We start from the raw sequence: 18,755 nt of genomic DNA on the forward strand, positions 1-18,755 counted from the left end.
GCAGCCCCAAGAAAGTCAGGCCACAGCCTAAGTGCGACAGTGCTTCCCCAGGTCCCCAAGGGTGGAGACAGACAGCAAGGCCCCAAGATCCCCCCTGACTAACACAGTAGGTGGAGGGGTGGGGGAGAGGAGACTGTCACAACTGCCTTACAAACGTGTCCTGCTCTTCCTAAGCACAGGGCAGGGCCAGGCTATGGGTTGAAGTGGAGCTCAGCCAGCAGGTCCAATAAGCACAGGAACTTGCTAGCTTTCTCCCCTGCCTGACAACTTTCCTTGGAGCTTTGGAAAGCTTGGGCCGAATCCCACTAGCTTCTCCTCCCCCTCATCCCCCAACACTGCCTGATTTGCCATACATCTTTGCTCTTCTAAATTGAAGCCAGGTCTAATTTGGGCTCACCCACAACAGAGAGATTACCTTTGCAGCTTTGGCATCCTGGACAGAAGTCTGAAATTCCCCTCTTTCCTCCACTTTCCAAAGAAAAACCACCATCAAAGATGTCTTCCAGGAGGCCAACTCGCATGACCCTGCTGGTTGAGAAGGTCTAATAAGCATCAGCTGAAGCACCTGGGCTTTGTACTGCCTAATCAGCACCATCCTTTCTTTTGGACTTCCATCACTTCCCCAAAAAAATCTTCCTTCACCTTTTATGTGGCGTACTGTTTCTCGAATTGCCTCCTGCTGTATGAATCTCTGCTCCTGCTGTTGGAATTGCCTGTCTCCAAGCAGGTGATGCAGGCTGAGCCCAGGGCCTGTGACAAGAGACAGACTCCTCTCCACCTTATCCCTGCTGTGGATCAACGCAGACACTGACAGTCAACCAGTGTCCTGGCTCCTGATCTGCAATACACCTGAAATACTCTTTGCTCTCTTTGGCCTGACACCACCTTAACAAGCCCCATCATGTGCGGCATCCTGCTTTGGAGCAGTTCTAGCTAAAATAGAGGCACTAGGGCAAGGAAGTTGATGGTGCCCCATGTTCAAAGTCACAAGCTCTCCTTCCTGCGCAAACTCCCTCCCACAACAACGCCACACACGTGCCCCCCTCCTCACAACTCGAGATGACAAACCCTCAGTAATGCTGTTCTGTGCAGAAGACTACAGCTTTTGTTAAAAAGGAAGTATGGAGAGAAACACAGCCCTCTGGTGCACTATCCGGGTTACACTCCAGCGGCAAGAGCGCTGTTGGTACAGGGCTGTGGTGTTAGCTGAAGTTGGGGCGTGCTGAGGGCAGTTTCAAGGGGAAATGTGGTTTTATCACCTTAATTTGGCAGGGTTGGGACACTAATCTGTCATAAAGAACAACTTCACCTGAAGAGGTTGTGAACTGTCTCCGTGGGGCCAACAGCAACATCTTGGGGGAAATATGCAAGGCTGTGAGATTAAGGGCTTCAGACTGCCAACACCAGAGCAAGGGTGACTGAAGCTGGTGCCAGGAGAAGAGCACCCATCGTGCTGCATGGCTCTCCTGGCAGCAGCAGTGGTATGGGGAGGGCCCAGAGCAGGTGTCCTTGGCTGTGGTGGCTAACACCCACTGCAGACACAGGGCCTGTACTGTCAATAGTCATAGGGCCTATAGTGTTGACTGACCTGCATCTATCATCTGCCTCCTCTGGTGGAGGTGAAGAGGTGTGTGAAAAGGGTTATCCACCTAAGACGGACAAAATCCATCCTTTATCTCAATCAGAGTTTTCCCAACATTTCAAGAAAGTGACCAAGCAAAACCCCAGAGATTAAAACGTTTTAGCTGATGTCTGCCCCATACATTTTACTAGACCCAAAATTTTTCACAAAAATCTACTTCTCCTCCTTACAAAGAGGAAAAAAGTATCATCTTCCCCACCCTCCACCCCCGGTTTTGGAAACTATTTGGGGAAGATTTTTTTTTTTTTTTAAAGTTAAGGTTTTTAGTGATACCCCCCCCGCCCCCCCTCCACCTCTTTCTCTCTCCCTCACATCCTCATTAAGTTACAAATTCCCTGGCCCTTCCCAGTCAGGACTGTGCCACGCTGATCAGCCACTGCACCACAAAGATAGATCCTAAGACTTCACAGCTTTTGGTCAGACATTGCAGGGCCAGGACAGAAATACTTAAAAGCCAGATACTTGTAACTAAAGCATCAGCGAAGCTTGTTTGTTCTGCAAAGGAATCAGCCATAGACAGGCCTGTTTGTCCACGGAACCAGAGTTATATCAATACGGACGAGTTTAGCATCGATGCTGTCAAGGGCTCTGATGCTTGAGTCTTTGGTCTCATATATAATGACACTTCTATCTTTCATAGAACAAATGTGCTCCTCACACTTGCCAGGCAGATGCCAGGACAGAAACAGGACAAAAACCTACCTGCTATCACCTCCTCGGTGACAAAATCCTTCCAAAGTGGCAGACCCCTGCTTGTAAAATGCACTTTGATTTTAGCTTGTTTTAGTAACTTAAGGCATGGTCAGAATTGATGGTTGTTTCTTTCTGATCTTGTATGAGTTCTTATTTCCAGGTCTATACTTATTATTTGAGATGTCCTTGTACTTGCTCAGAATCTGCAAATGTAAATAAAATGAATGAATGATGCTCAGCACCACAGAGAAACACACAACCTCTTGCAGGATCCGATCCAACTTCACCTTTAGTGTACATCTGTGCTCTGGATTATTTTTCTTCCTGTGCCAAATAAATGTTGCTTTTAAATAATGCTGTTGTCACTTCTCCACTGAATCAGCCACAAGGTTGCATCCATTAAAAGAAGAAACACGTGTTTCTCAGGTCCCTTTCTGAGGCAACGTTACTTAAAAAAAAATAAATAATCCTGTTCCCCTGTAAAGTCACATCAGAAGACTGTTTCCATACACCTGGTTCCAAGGCTCCTACCCAACTTGCAGCTGACTCACTCTCTAGGCTTCTGGTCAAGATCCTGTTAGTTGGTGCAGCTCACTGTGACATTTTTTCAGCTCCTTCCTTTATCTCCTTTACTCCTTCTGCTACTTCCGTTACAGACACATGAGCTTTCACCAAAAAAATCCCACAAACCTCCTCCACTGATACACACATCGCTGTTATTTCAACTATCCAACTCTGTGAGAGATCTTAGTATCTTCCTGTGTATTACAAACGTCTGTCACAGTGACGACAGTCACCAAGATTTTTTAAAAAATTCAATTCCAGTTCTATCAACACTATTTTACCTTTGCCATATTCTCAGCAGGGCCAAAGCAATGACACCACAAACAGGGACAACTCAGCCCACAGTGCTCACACCTCCCCATGCCACACGGCACCTGCAAGCATGCGTAGCCTTCCTCCTACTATTCTGTAGCTCCCTGCAGCATTGAGGACAGCTGTATCAGAGATTAGATTTTGCCAGCAGAGTTCTGAATCAACAGCCCAAATGCAGTTTTACTCCTGGGCAAATCTGCTGGGCTGTTTCCTCCCCAACTCCCTTTCAGTCATATGGATGCAGAGCATGCCTGTCAGCTAGCTGCTGGGGAACGGCCAGCCCCTAACAAGACGCGCTCTCACCACGGCTGTAACTCTTTCAGATCACCTCTTCAAGGCTACGCTCCCTGCTTAAGTCAGCCATCCTAGGCTCTCCTCAGATTATGGGTAACTTTTAACTTTCGGTGCTGGTCAAATGTGTCCTCTCACCACTTCATTCCTCTAAGCCAGCCTAACTAAGGCTAGTTCTAAATGTAAATAACTTGGGCACTTTTTCCCCCACAAGTTGCAATGTATCCTGGCTTCCTCTGCAAGTGCTTAGAGTATTTTCACCTTGGTACAACTCATGTACATGTACAAGTACAAATATTCCTTGATAAGGGCAAAAACCGCTTCAACAGGTTGCAAGGAATCCAGTTGCTTTTCCCAAAGTTATTAGGGCCCTTTGCTGATGCCTAAACAGGAGAGAAGCTGGGCCATGCATAGTATTATCTGCGGCCACTGTTTGGTTTTGTGGGGTGGATGAGATGGAGGGGGCAACTCTGAATATTCAGCAGTTTCTACTTGTGAGCGGTTTTCATTTATTCTCTCTGTTCTTTGAAAGCAGATGTTTTGCCTTTTGCCAGATACAAAATAAACATAATGTCCCTTTATTTACTGGGATCTAGTTCAACAAGGAGACGAGATGTAGGCTATTACATGAAATTACCTATCTAAAAAATTCCTACAGTAAAATTCAAGAGGCAGTATTTACCCATAGACTGCAGATTCTTCAACACAGTAAATTTTAAGAGAAAGCCACAGAGTTGCCGTAACACCTACAATGAATAATCCCGTGGCAGAGAACACCACAGGTAAAAGATGCTATTTTGTGTTCCCTACTGTGCCTTGCTTGTCATCTAGTCCATACAGTTCCTCTGCTCACAAGCTACTGTGTCTTCTAGCGTTTCACTATCCTGAGCAAAAACGTACATCTGTAGCAGACTCATGATTGTCCCTAATGCAAAGCACACACTATATAAACTTAAGGAAGCCAGTCTGAGACTACAAGGATTTTCAGTGTATTTTACACATTCAAAAGTGTACACTTCTGGGATACGTAAGGCTTTTTTTATTATTTTTAGAACATATCTTTTAATGCCAAAAGGTAACAGCCACTATTAATTTTTCACTTAAATGCAATCCGAATACCACTGCAGACACAGCATACAAAGATCACCCACAGACAGTTACGTACACAGGTCAGCAGATGTGCCAGCTAAAGTCACCACTTTGCTTTCTCTGGTTTGGTTTTTTCTTTTTACAACGGGACTGACATAGCTTTTAACGTTTACTCATTTTGGCAAGTAACCGTGCCATTGAAGGCAAATGTACACACATACCGGAACAAACTTACTGGAACCTAAAATTTGTTTTCACAGACAAAAAAAGGCTTATTCCAAAGTAGATTCAGATTTGTCCAAAGCAATTCCAGCAACACGCACCCCTGATCACCTAACTTCATCTACCCTTCTTTTTAAAAATATCACAATGTTCTTTGATAAAAGGCACGTTTGGCAGCTACTAAAATTGTCACGCAGCTGGCATACAGTTTTTATTTTATTTTTCCCTTTCAAATTTTCAACCACCTGGTGCAGGATTTCACATTTGCTGGCTACAAAGTAAAAAATAAAAAAAAGTGACTTACTCTTTACTTTGTTTGCCTTACAACGCTGCAGCAGTTGGCTACTTAATGCACTATTTTCCATGGAAGGCAAAAGGGAAATTTGCTCACAGGTGACAGAAAAATGCACTTAAAGGCATTTTTTTAAATGGAAAATAAGGCATGGAATTTACAAATTAAGTTAAAAGTGCATTTGTTTTTACAACTATATCGGGCCACAAGTTTCTCTCCTGAATAAGAGCTAAAAAGGCTTCAGCTCATGCATCATCTAGGTTTTGAAATGACAATTCAACAACTAAAAAAGGGTATTTTGAGGTGAGGGGGACAACCCATGAGAATTTGCAAACTTTTTAACATCATCTTAAAACAGTCTTTTTGAACAAGTCCCTCCTTGCTGGCTAGAAAAGGCAGCAGGGAGAAGGTCAAGGAGGGACTTTCACCTCCTGCAGCTAACTGCACTGCTCACAGCAGCAAAGCATTAAGAAACATTTTGTTTACCTTTCATATAATTTGTAAGACAAACATTCATGAACAAGGGGCTCTTTCGAGTTGAGCTTAAATTGCGGCAGTGCTAGAAACACCAATAGCAGAGGCCGCCTCTGTAAAATGCCACCTGATGTCAAGACAACCACCACAAAGAAGGGAACTGATGATTATTATAATGCACCGGCATCGCCACACAGCCTGCTGTGATGCAAATTTGTTCCAGCACCTCTTCTGGCTGAAAAGAAACTTCCTTGTATGTAACCAAACAGAAACTTCTCCCTGAAGCACAATAATCTACTAGCTTTAATAGTGGTACCTCCAGTGACATTACCCAGTTTGAGTCAGACCCAATTCAACAGAAAGTCAAATTTGAGATACACGCAAAAAAAAAAAAAAAAAAAAAAATTAAGCATCCCACAATGTCAGTCTAAATCTTGAAGGATCTAAATCCAGTGCCTTAGCATAAACATACTCTTACTGAGATAGACCTCTCCCTCCTTGATTTAAGAGAGGATCATATTAGAGAAACAGGTTAGCCCACACTGGAGACGGCTTCTTGAGGATGGAGCACTCAGATACTTCCATGGTATCAATCCTGAAGCAGGATAACCTTCTCTGTTAGCAGACAGCTATAGAAAAACTTTGCCTGGGCTGCTGGATGTCATGGCCCCCACATACCTCGGGGTCACCAGGCAGCATGATAGCTGACTTTCCATGCAGCATGCTCAACAGCAGTAAATGCACGGCACTTAAAAAATCATAGAATGGTTTGGGTTGGAAGAGACCTTTAAAGGCCATCTAGTCCAATCCCCCTGCAGTGAGCAGGGACATCTTCAACTAGATCAGGTCACTCAGAGCCCCATCCAACCTGACCTTGAATGTTGCCAGGGATGGGGCATCTACCACCTACCTGTCTTCCAGTATTTCACCACCCTCATTGTAAAAAATGTCTTCCTTATATCTAGTCTGAATCTATGCTCTTTCAGTTTAAAACCATTACCTATTGTCCTATTGCTACATGCCCTACTAAAAAGTTTGTCTGCATCTTTCTTATAAGCCCCCATTTCAGTATTGAAAGGCCACAACAAGGTCTCCCCAGAACCTTCTCTTCACCAGGCTGAACAACTCCAACTCTCTCAGCCTTTCCTCATAAGAGACGTGTTCCAGCCCTCTGATGACTTTTGTAGCCCTCCTCTGGACCTGCTCTAACAGGCCCATGTCTTTCCTGTGCTGAGGGCTCCAGAGCTGGATGCAGGACTCCAGGTGGGGTCTCACCAGAATGGGGTAGAGGGGCAGAATCACCTCCCTCGACCTGCTGCCTGCTGGCCCCACTTCTCTTGATGCAGCCCAGGGTACGGTTGGCCTTCTGGGCTGCGAGTGCACATTGCTGGCTCATGTCCAGCTTTTCATCCATCAGTACCCCCAAGTCCTTCTCCACAGGGCTGCTCTCAATCCTTTCATCCCCCAGCCTGTATTGTTGCCAAGGGTTGCTCTGATCCAGGTGTAGGACCTTGCACTTGGAATCCAAGCACTTCCAAATTCCCAGAGGGCTTTTCTGTGCTACCATACAACCATGACACTGTAGAAGAAAATGAACCAACCCAGGTTATGCTCCACTGTTGCACTAGACTATATATTAAGTAGAAACCTTGAGGTGAAACAGCACAAATTGCTAAGTACCGCACCTATAAAGTTCTGCTGACCTCTATAACCCTGCCTACGCAGTTTGCAGTTGTTTAGGCTGACTTTTAGCCATACATTAGCACTCAAGAGTAATACAGCAACTCACCTAGCCTTCATACAAGCATGTTTCATTGTCCAGGCCAAATCATCATCCCAGGCCACACTAGACCATGCAGGGTCATTTTACCAAGAAGACAGACAGCATCATTAAAATAATTTCATTTTCTATCTGAAAATTGTCACTAATGCAAACGTGGTCCAAATAAGAAGTCATTCCAGATTAAATAATTATTAATGCAAATAAAGCTGTCATTAGACACACCAGTGGCTTAGCAGTTGTACTCAAAATTCTATTCTAAATGCAACAGGTTTGATTCTCACCCTGTCTTTCATGTTTGCAGCTGAGTCAACACCATGATTTGTGCACTGTATGACTGACCCATTCTGCTGGGCTCCAAAGTACATTTAAGTTAGGTTCTTGCATGGTGACCATTATCGCTCATTGTCCGAGTACCTCACCAGTAAGGACTTCTATCCTCAACCACGAAGATGTGAAACAGCATTGTCCATTTCAAAAAGGGAAACAGAGATCTACCGACATTCAAGAAATCTGTTGATTAGTAGGATCCACGTGAGGTTGCTCCTTCTAGCTGAGCAACCTAACCACTGGATCATTTCTTCTGCCTGGTCTGCCTTGGCTGCAAAATAGCACAGACAAGAGCATACAGAAGAAGAGATACAGATCAGAAAGTCTAAATTTAAGGAGTTTTCCCTGGTAATCCACTAATGAGCTAATAGTTTACATGATATTGAGAGTTTTATGAAGCTCCCATATAACATTCTCCTCTGAAACCAAGGTTTAGAGATCTTCACTTTTTTGTCTTTTGCCAGGAAAATGTTTCAAAACAGTGTTGTTAAAGACATCAAAGAAAGAATACAACTGACAAATTTCAACATTTGATGATGATGAAAACCACCGTTCTTGTTGATGAAATCAGAACGCTTTCTAAAATGTAATGACTACACTAAAGGATCAAGGGGCACTGATCAAGGCCGTTGCAGAAAGCATTAAAAAAGGTGATTTCCATCATAATTCGACTAGCACCATCTGTAATGACACAGCTTTCCAAGACACTGAAATGTATTCTTCTTCCAAAGAGGAAATGTGATAGAATCTTCATTTGACCCACGGGCCGTATTAACTGAAGATAAGACACTTCACAGACGTACTGTAGTGGAGATTATAGAGCTTCTTTTCTTCAATAACTGCCATGCATTACTGTTCACAATATTGTCTAGAGTTGAAGAGCAGTACACAGGTTTATGGATAATCCATGTCATGATACTTATACCAGTACATGTTCCATCATGTGTATTATTTTGGACATAGAAAGCTACTGTAAAGATTAATAGAAGTTTGAATTTTTCTAACAAGTGTCATACAGGAGGTGTACGAAGTTTTATAATGGATAACAATTACTTTAGGAGTAACCCAGTTTCTCAAATATTACTAAATTATTACTTTGTAACACATGCCAAAATAGACTTCTCTTTAGACACTTATTACTAAAATACATACACTGAACTAGGAAAAAAATATGTACCACAACATGTGCTTTTATCCCCTTCAGTGCTTAACTGAAAAACTGAGTTGTACATTTGTCTGTGTAATAATTTAACATATGTCAGCCAAACATATCTGTATCTTTATTTCAATTAAATTAAAAACAATCTGCAAGTATATTTATGCAACGTTCACTATATACACATGATTTATGCAACTGCAAGTCAATTCTATGTATGCTGATTAATCTGTTGTTAGTAAAACATGACAATAGCTATGGAAGTTGACCAGTGAGTGCTCCTTTTCACAAGTGACTGTTTTCATGGCATGACTGAAAAAGAATAGCTATTAGCCATGAAATGGATTATCAGTAAACCTTAAAAAGAACGTGACATAACCTAGCAGAGATTAACAGTCTTCTAAATGTAGTAGTATATTTACTTCGGATGATAGTGCTGCTTTTTTTTAAAAAAAAAAATCGCTGTCATCTTAATGATGTAAGACTTTAATCTGCTTTATCTAAAGAGAGCAATAATTAGACATTATGCTTCCTGGCAAAAATTTATTTTTGAACTGGCACCATAATATTTCAGAAAATAATAATAAAGTACCTCTTTGGTGAAGCCTAGGTACCCCCTACTACTCATTGTAACAACTTGTAAACAGGACCGCAATACAGTGCTTTGCCTTAATTCTAGCTCGGTTAGGTACCACAGATCTTCCTCACAGTCCTCTTCATAATTTTAGGAAGGTATTTTAAAGCAGGGAGTAAAGCAAAGGAAAACTAAGAAGGATATAAAGTTCCCTGTTTGAGATTTAAAAAAAGTGCATAATGTTTTCATTCCAAAAACTGTGCCACTGTATGGAACTGATGGATACAAGGCTGTTTTCCTTTCTGTACTGGACATTATTGATCACTACACAAACACAAGTCTCTGCTCATTGGCCAAAGTCTCTCAAGTCTGTTTTCTGGTACAATCAGTTGTCCAATTACTTTAGAACAGTGTCCTGCATACTAAAACAAGAATAGCAAGTTAACCAGTTTTTGTACTAGAATGTTTTTGCAATTCCATTTCTGTACACTGCATTTCCAATCTATTGGAGAGTTTTTAGTGTTTGGCATACACATCCCAACTCCTTGGCACCACCAGGTTCAGTGCATCCATTGCCAGCAACAGACGTAGCACCAGGAAAATGAGACTCCCAGCGCAAGGGATAGTTCAGGAGGAGTGGGCATTCTCCAGCAACGGTGGTCCGTCCCGATGCATCGATGGGTGTGTGTGCTCCCTTTTATAAGTTTTTGGAGGAAGCTTTGGGATATGTTGAGAAGTGCTTTGTCGTGGAGGAACAGGTGGTCCAGCAACAGAATGGAGGTCCACATCTTGTGGTATCAAAGGTGGTGATGGAAGATGCCTCCGTGCTACATGTGGAGAAGGTGTCTGAGGGGGAGGGGGAGTAAACGGAGATGGACTGTTTGGGAAAAAGGTGTTACCAAGTTCGCTTTTTCTCCCCAGTGGTGGAGGCTGGAGGTGTAGTGGTGAGCTAGAGAAAACATCTGGAGTTCGCACAGGTTCTCGTGGTGGTAACACAGGAGGGCTTTCAGGGGGGTCAGAGACGCAGGTCCGGTCAGGCACTGAGTACCTTGGTGAATACACTTTAGAGGTTGGTTGCCTAGGAGGGATTGCTGGTGGGCTGTCCAGGTGTGCAGAAGTAATCTGAGGTACACAAACATTTCATTCAATAAAATTTTAGAGTGGCAGTAAAGAACAGGACCCTGCTGTGAAATGGAAGCAGAGCTCCTGCCCTGCAGATTGCTCTTATCCAGTTAAGGAAGAGGCACAGCAAGCAGGTGCAGAATGAAGATGGGGAGTATGGAAGCAAAAGGGAGTGGCAGTGCCTGAAAAACATGTTTCTCAGAAGGATGTGGACAGAGACTGGATGTGCAGGGGGAGAGCAGGGGTATGTCAATACATGAGTTAACAACCAAGGATGGAAGGAAAGAAGATACAGAGAGTGGGACAAAGAATGGTCAAAGCAACAATTTCCATGCTAGTTCCGGGTCTGCTTGTCAGGTAGGTGCGGATATCTTCCACCACTTCCCCAGTAACAAGCACTTGGGGTGGGTAATAACACCAGGTATTTCTCAAAGAAAATGAGGAAAAGGGAGAGGCAGATGATGCTGAACAAGGAAAAAAATAAACTATGCTCAGAAGATGGAATTAAGTAGTCAGAATTATTGAACAGTTCCCCAGCTGCAGACCACAATGACAGGGTAATTGGTGTCCAACAGCCTATCACGTATATGACATTTGCAATTACATTTTGGTAGGAACGTGATGTGTTAAACTCCGCTGGCTGACAGCATAGTCACCTGCAGTCTGAAAACAACTTGCCAAAGAGCCATATACAGGCCCTCTTCAAAGACTTGCATGCTCTGAAGTAATTTTGAATGGGATTTTCAAATGCACCCAATTCTCTGAAGTCACAAACCAGCTCCAACTGAAATCAAGAGACATTTGACACTGTCTGCAAAAAAGGCTGGATCAGATCCCAAATGCCAGACAAATGCAAAAGGAAAATGTAGCAATGGCTCAAGCAGGCAGGCAGACAGGACAGGTAACCAAGAAGGGAAAGAAAGCACTGAGCATCACAGCATCAGGGTCAAATATTCTAATGAACCTTTTCAGAGGACTGAGCTGTACATCACTTTCCATCATTACTATTCTTCAGTTCTTTAACCCCACTCATACACTCTAAAATAAAACTCTGGGACAATTATCGCAGATGGAAACATCTGCCTGAAACCTCACGTTCTCACAGGCAATGTGAGGGCTGCAGCATAGTGGAGCAGTAGACAAGAGAAATTTCTAACCCTAAATTTAGGTCCCATCTGTTAATTTTAATTCATTTGGGATCAGGACATAATGAGGCAGAGCTGTGAAGGCTTGAAATACTCTTTCACATACAGTTCTTCAAAAATACATGTACTATCTTTAAGAGTTACTTTTCTATCATACTCTGCGCTCTGCTCCCAGAAAAAAAACCCCCACCCTTTTTTCTCCTTCCTTACTTTTGATGGAGAGGATTCAGCTGGGGCAGACTCTGGTCTTCTTCGTGGAGGTACTGGAGGGGGAACATGAGCTTCATCTGAATTTTTGGTAAAGTTTATGGATGACACAGAAGCAGATCCTAGTGGACATAAAAAAAAAATCCTGATAATGACAAATTTTTGTTTGACTCTGTTTATTTCCTTTATTGCTGCCAATAAAGGTGTCATAAGTAATAAAGTCATTGCTCATAAAAAGCAGCATGAATCAAGAAGGTGTATTAAAGAAACACAATGAAACAACCCTCTACCTTGCAGCTTCCAGACAAACTGATTTTCTGAACTGCAATCGCCTCTGCGGCCATCAATTCCTATTCATTCTTAAGTAATCCTCGAGACCAAAGCCACGCTACAAAGTTCTTCTTGCATCACAACAGCACTAAAACACTATTCTGAACCTGCAAGTCAATAGGCCAACCCAATGAAGTAGTATCTTCTTCTGAAGAGATATTCCAGAGACCTAGCTTGGACACTCAGCAATGTCACTGCTCTGATAAGCAACTTCTGCTTTTCGCAAGTTATTTCACCTATTTGTGGCAACCAGCTGAACACAGGACTAACCTTGTACTCCTTTGAAAGCCCTCACACACAAAAGGAGGCCATGTCCACTATAAATTACTGAAAGGACACTATAAAATATGAGCTTCCTTATATGTTGGTGAAGACCAAAAGAAAATATGTGTGGATGGGTCCTGGTGGATTTAAAGCAGGGAAATGCCAATTTTAAGTTCTGCAGGAAAACCATCCATGCACACTGAAACCAATTTGGGAATGGCAGACAGCAGAATAAGGCACACACAAAACGTCCATTTTTTTTCTTATTGTTCACCATCAGATACTCACCGAATACATTCACCACATATATCTGTGGCAGCAAATCCCACAAATGTTTGTTTGGGACATATATGAGCCCTAGCAGTATAGCTCTGACATGTAATACTCTCTATGTAACACACCTAATTCTGTTCAGTTTCTCTCTTTAAGATAAAAAACTTGTAAGAAAAAAAAGAACAAAACATACTGAAAGCTTTTGCTGCTGCCAGGAGACAAAAGCAACTATTTCTATAGTCACTAAAACATGTTTAGCATGTTAACACTTGTTTAGCACCACAAAATCAAATACACACATTCTTCATAGACAATCTATTAACACCTACTTGCATGAAAAGGACTTGAAGGATCCGAGTCAAACACACTGCAGGCATCTGTAGTACTTGAAGTAGCAGAAGCAGGGGGAGGGGTCAAAGGTGTTCGGGGAGAGTTTGGTGCAGATGCTGTAGTTTCAGTCTCGCTCTCTGGGATGCGGCTGTAACTAATTTTCCTTGGCTCCTGTTGCAGGGGTGTAGGATGTCTCATGGTACCTGGCCTTGGATTAGAGGGACGAACACCTGGGGACTTGAGAGGATAGCTGTATTTTTTGGGCTGAAATGACAAAAAAGATAGTATCAAACAAAATCAAAAGGCCACAAGATCACCTAAATCTAAAATTACTTCTGCTATCTATGAAAGACAAAGGTAAGCATTTCTTAAAAAACCAAAACCAATGAATTGAATACTAACAAATCTTGGTGGAGGCTTGACATTTCGTGGCTCTATCTCTAGTGACTTGTTGAACAGATAATCTGTAAATTCTGTCTCCATGCTGTTTCCCATTGGATTCAGGTTTTCAAAAAATCTCTGAAATACAAGAAGGTAGAAAACTTGTCAGCTAAGCTACTTCTTACTAGCTTAGTACTGTTTGTTTCTACCACAGAAACAATCCCAACTGTTCCAGAGAAGAGAGAAAATGCTGGAATCAGAAGTAATGATAGATTTTTAAGTCATTAAATCTGTTTGTTGCCAGCCCTTTGCTAGGCATTGCCACTGCTATGCTTGGCCTGAAAACCAACTGTGCAAGTACCCTAAATACTTTCTGCAGTGCAAAAATCAGACCAAGTTAGCTCAAACACCTTCAGAAGAAGCTGTATGTAGTCCATCTTCACACTGATGCAGGGAAGACTGCTCTCACAATGCATTCTGTCAAACCCTAAGAAGAACAAATAACAAAAGAAAATCTTGCAGAATCTCTTCAGATAACCTGTCCTATGACTCTCTGAAAGTATATAGCTCAAAAGATACTTAAAAAAAAAAAAAAAAGGAAGGTAAAAGAAAAGGAAGAATGAAAAGCAAACAGAGGAGAGAATTGCTTAGAGAACACTACAGACCAAGGATAATAAACAACAGGAGAAAGTAAAATGTGAGTATCATCACTGCCAACACGTCAGGTAAACCTGGAAACTTAAAGGCAGTGTAACAGAGGAGGAAAAAGACAACTGGGCTCACTGGAAAAATAAACCCAACTGAATGAAGGACAGTGAGAATCTGGTAGTTTCTGTTCCTGTTTAACACTGATCAGTAAGAAGATCTATCTACCAATATCCCAACAGCTGGGGGCAGGGGGGACCAAAACCCACCAAACTGCAAGCATTGAGTTTTCTGCCCTTTCTTACAGTGAGACCAGAGAGATACTTTGTGACAGGCCTTCTGCTAGTCTCAGATTCAGTCTGATTGAATCTATGTGAATTCAGTCTGTCCTTATAGCCTATCAGCCAGAGTCACCACAGAAGTAGTTCAGTGCACGGACTCAAGGAAATAATGCCACTTACCCTGATGTCAAATTCCACTCTTAAACAATATGGCTGGTTCTGGTACTGCTGTATCTCTCCTGTTATTTCAGCTACCTTTCTTCTCTTGCTGAAGTTTATAAGTTCTTTCCCATGTCGCTTTAGAAATTCAGGGTTGCCTTCTTCTGTTTTCAAAATGTTAGTTAAGTAAATCCCTAGAGAGCACACAGAAGAGGTTCTCAACATACAGTACAAAACAAGGAGAAAGTCACATGACCGGAATACAAAGAATTCTTAAAGAATTTAAATTGTGCATTCTGATTACTTAGAAAAATTCTCTGTTAGGGTCAATAAGAGAACTGCACCTACTTTTCAAATAAGGGCAATAATTTAAATATTTTAATATACCTTTTCCATAAAGCTACCTCTTTTGCATCAAAATCTCTGCATCTTTCTATTGTTTAGGAAGCTCACACAACTGAACACTACTACCATTTTGCAAGACAAGAGTACACTGAACTCAAGTGCTTCCTCTCAACTGTTCTGTCTCAATTCAACTCTACTCCATTAGAGACCCCAGCCCAACTCTAATTATTTTCAGGTTTTATTTTTCTGCTCCACTCTCCACTCCTGGCTTCATCATTGCATCAAATCATTTGAAGATTAGAAAGAAAAGATCACTCTCAAGTTCACAGATAATGTATCTGGAATTGTCATTATGACTCTAAGTGTAACTTGAGAGAAATAACTGAAGCTATTCACATGTGATCCTGCTAACCTCTACTCATCTCTGAAGCAGGACAGAAGGTTTCTTAGTTGATCTTATCTTTCTTTGCAGAGCTCTGGAGTATATCTTTCCCCAATCTGTAAAAGGCCAAAAAAGCCATCAACACTATTTTCTTTTGGTTTTGGCCTAAAGCCTATGCTGGACAAGTGTAACGTCCAGGGTTGGAACTGATCTGCAGCAAACATCCAAACAGCTTGCTAAAGAACAAGAATGCCATGTGCTTAACTTCACAATTTGCTAAACGCCAGAAATTCCAAGCAATCTACTTGAAAAAGAACTGTTATGTCTGATGATAAAGAAGAGGCTTTCTTCCCAAACTCTGCTTTTATGGAAATAAGACTTTAATAGAAATAAGACTCTAGTTATAAGAAACTATCAAAATTAAAACTCTAGCTTTATTTCTTGGAATTCTTCATGGGGAAGGGAGTCCTTTGTTATCTACTGTCAATAGCAATAATATTTCTAATGTGACTGTCTTCCATTTAAGGCATTTATGGTCACAACACAGTTCAAACCACATTCAAAGTAAAAATTAGTAAGTATGTAAATAAGGTATCGCAGATATACTTATTTTTACTGCAAATAACACCTGCAATTAATAGTCACTTTAATTTTTCTTTCACATATATGCAATTACTGTCTGGGCACCTGAAATTTAAACCCAACTGTCCTGTTAAAACTGACTTCTCACTATTGATCATACTCTGTTTACTGCCCTGGCTCAATACTTTCCAAATGTTTATGCATGATACAGCTCATTCAAACCAAACATACTTACCAAAAAAAGGCACACAAGGAGGATTAATGGACCTGAGTTTTGCCAAGTATTTCTTATAATGATCCTCACTTAGCTCATAAGCTTCTTCTAAAATCTTCTTCTGGCGACTTGGAATTTGCTAAAAAGAGAGATGAAACACATTGTTTGGAAAGACAGGGTGAAGGTGTAGCCAAGCAACAATACTGAGAGTAATAGTCTCCCACTGATATTTAAGTCAGTGCCCCAGCATCTCAGGATCTCGCTACCTTTTTCTGCCTTTCTTAAGTGAGGATTGATTTCTTTCTTCTGAAACCAAGAAAAAAGCCTCTCAATTACACCCTGATCAATTAATTTGTTGTGGGATTTACCTTCATTGCTCCTTCTTTGAAGGACATGCTTACTGAAAAGACAGGCTTTTATACGGTAGCTAAGGTGCACTGCATTACATTTCCATACCAAAAATGGAAAACATTTCACTGTACCTCAAATGTGTGATCCAACCTATACACTGCAGCAGAGTTCATAGCACTGACAATCTCAAGGACACCATTAAAGTTGTTTAGCTCTTGAAAAACTTGCAGGATCTCAATTATCCGGCTCACTACAATTACTCTTTCCTCTAGGTTTTCTGTTTCTACAATGCATCTAAATAGACAAGAACATTTTATTTTGTATTAAAGCATTGATGAGTTTTCCAAAATCAAATATTAAGTCATAAACACAAACAAATACAAAAAGTTTATCAAATTACTTGACGAAATTTTTAAAATTTTTAGAGAATAAACATTTGAAAGTATTCTAATAATAAAAAGCTGAGTCCATTATGATAAGATTCTTGCAGAGACTAGTTATAGCATCTAAACATGACTTAAAACTGGAATTCTCCTAGAACAGAATTTTTCACCGAATACTTCTGAATGGACAGTAAACGTCCAGAAATGGAGTAGGTGCAGATTCAGGAAAATCACTTACTTTTCAAACCACAAAGTGAGGTTAGTTGTATGCCTTATCATTTTGAGAAGGTTTGGAGAATTAATCTCTTTATCTTCCTTTGTCCACACACTTCCAACTAGTTCAGATGGCTGCACAGCTCTAGAAAAGTAGATGCATGTATCAAAAATGTAATTAAAAGCAGGAAAGAAGATATTTTTTCCCCAAATCTCTTTACTTCCAGTGAATTTGGAATTAATATTTGGAAATAAATTCTTCCAAGTGTCACTCCTCTTCTATAATGTTAGGGTCCCCACATGACTAAGTGACTGGTATTTCTGTGCTTCTTTTTTAGTGTGTAAATGTTTCTTAGTTTATTTGAGTATTAACCACCTCTGTTCATCTAAATGAAGAATGAAGTCTAATCTCATTTGCCATAATAAAATGTGAGCTTCCAACACCTGAACAGCCTCTCACAGACAGCTGGTGAGGTCTGCCACGGTCCATAATTTGCTTCATAAACTAGGATATGAAGAAAACTGATTTAATTCATGTTCGTACTCAGTGGTTGATCTACGTGGAAAATATCAAGAGAAACCTGCAGCAAAATGCAATTAACAGTATGCATCAGTCACATGTACCGCATGTTAACTTGGGGAGGATAAGACAGATACTGTTGTTTTTTTTTTTTTTCCCCTGAAAAAACAGCAATTAATATACAGCATTGGTAAAGTCCCTTGACCTACCGTGGGGCTTCACAGCAGGGGCCCGCAGAGAATATCATGCTGGAGAATATTTTGGTTTGTGTCATGTGTTTTTCAATGGAGGAAAGTTACCTGTAAAAATCTGACTCAAGTAAAGTGAGCTGCCGAGCAATTTCTATTGGATGCAAAGTGAGCAAGTCAAAAGTCTCTGTGTGTCCTGGTTTGCTTATGTGCCATTCAATCGCCGGAGGTGGGCTCTCAAAAGTAATGTTGTGACTTGGCCCAATGGCTTGTGCCTGCTTTTTCCGGTTAATTATCTTTGTGATCGATTCAACCCATTTCTTCATCGCTTTGCCTGGCACACAGAGAGAAAGTTACTATTTAGTTACTCTTAATACTGTTTGCCCAAAGAGGTCAGTATAACTTAGAAATCTTTGGATTTAAATCCAAAACCTATGAAATTGAAGCAGCCATATTCTTTAGAAGTGCGTAAGTGGTGTTCTCACACACGTCTTGAAACTTTTAAACATATAAAGAATTCCTCAACAGCCAATACTGAGCATGCCAAGTTTGCCCAAGCACAATTCAGAATGCCCAAATTAGGGTCTTGCTCCAAATTGGGCATTTTCCTTTCTTTTTTGACTTTACAATGAGTCTATGGGAACTAGCTTTCTTTTGGCCAAAAGGCACTTCTATAAACACCCTGAACTTTATACTTTGGGCAAGAGTACATGCTTACCTCAGATAACATAGAAGGGCAAAATAACAAACAGGGAAAAACTTCTCCCTCTATTGCATTTAGCATCAAAGCTCAGAATAAAACCCAAAGGCCAAATGCCTGTTTAGCTCTACACCGTAAGAGTTTCATGCATGAGATGGCAAGTCCATTGAAAATTTACTAGTAATTCACATTAAACTAGCTGGCTCATTCTCCTTCTCTTTGCAGTTGCTAAATAGCCATTAAATACTTCTCTAATGCAATATTTTCCTACAAACTGCTCCTGTCACTGTCTCCATTTTTCTTACAAGGGAACAGGAAAGG

The 18,755-nt window shown here is 41.2% G+C and overlaps 1 protein-coding gene across 1 annotated transcript in view; it reads right to left on the reverse strand.

The window, feature by feature from the left end:
* Positions 1-6,984: 6,984 nt before the first annotated feature.
* SOS1 (SOS Ras/Rac guanine nucleotide exchange factor 1) overlaps positions 6,985-18,755 on the reverse strand; it is a 58,066-nt gene continuing 46,295 nt past the window's right edge. The window contains exons 15-23 of the mRNA XM_035895848.1: positions 17,846-18,068; positions 17,052-17,171; positions 16,562-16,724; positions 16,101-16,218; positions 14,578-14,750; positions 13,493-13,609; positions 13,090-13,354; positions 11,897-12,015; positions 6,985-10,541 (exon numbers count right to left, since the gene is read on the reverse strand). Coding sequence (XP_035751741.1) covers positions 10,047-10,541; positions 11,897-12,015; positions 13,090-13,354; positions 13,493-13,609; positions 14,578-14,750; positions 16,101-16,218; positions 16,562-16,724; positions 17,052-17,171; positions 17,846-18,068 — 1,793 coding nt within the window. The 3' untranslated portion in view covers positions 6,985-10,046. The remainder of the gene's footprint in view (positions 10,542-11,896; positions 12,016-13,089; positions 13,355-13,492; positions 13,610-14,577; positions 14,751-16,100; positions 16,219-16,561; positions 16,725-17,051; positions 17,172-17,845; positions 18,069-18,755) is intronic.

This window comes from Egretta garzetta, unplaced genomic scaffold (genome assembly GCF_000687185.1).
Source record: "Egretta garzetta isolate BGI_Z169 unplaced genomic scaffold, ASM68718v1 scaffold360, whole genome shotgun sequence".
Lineage (NCBI taxonomy): Eukaryota > Metazoa > Chordata > Aves > Pelecaniformes > Ardeidae > Egretta > Egretta garzetta.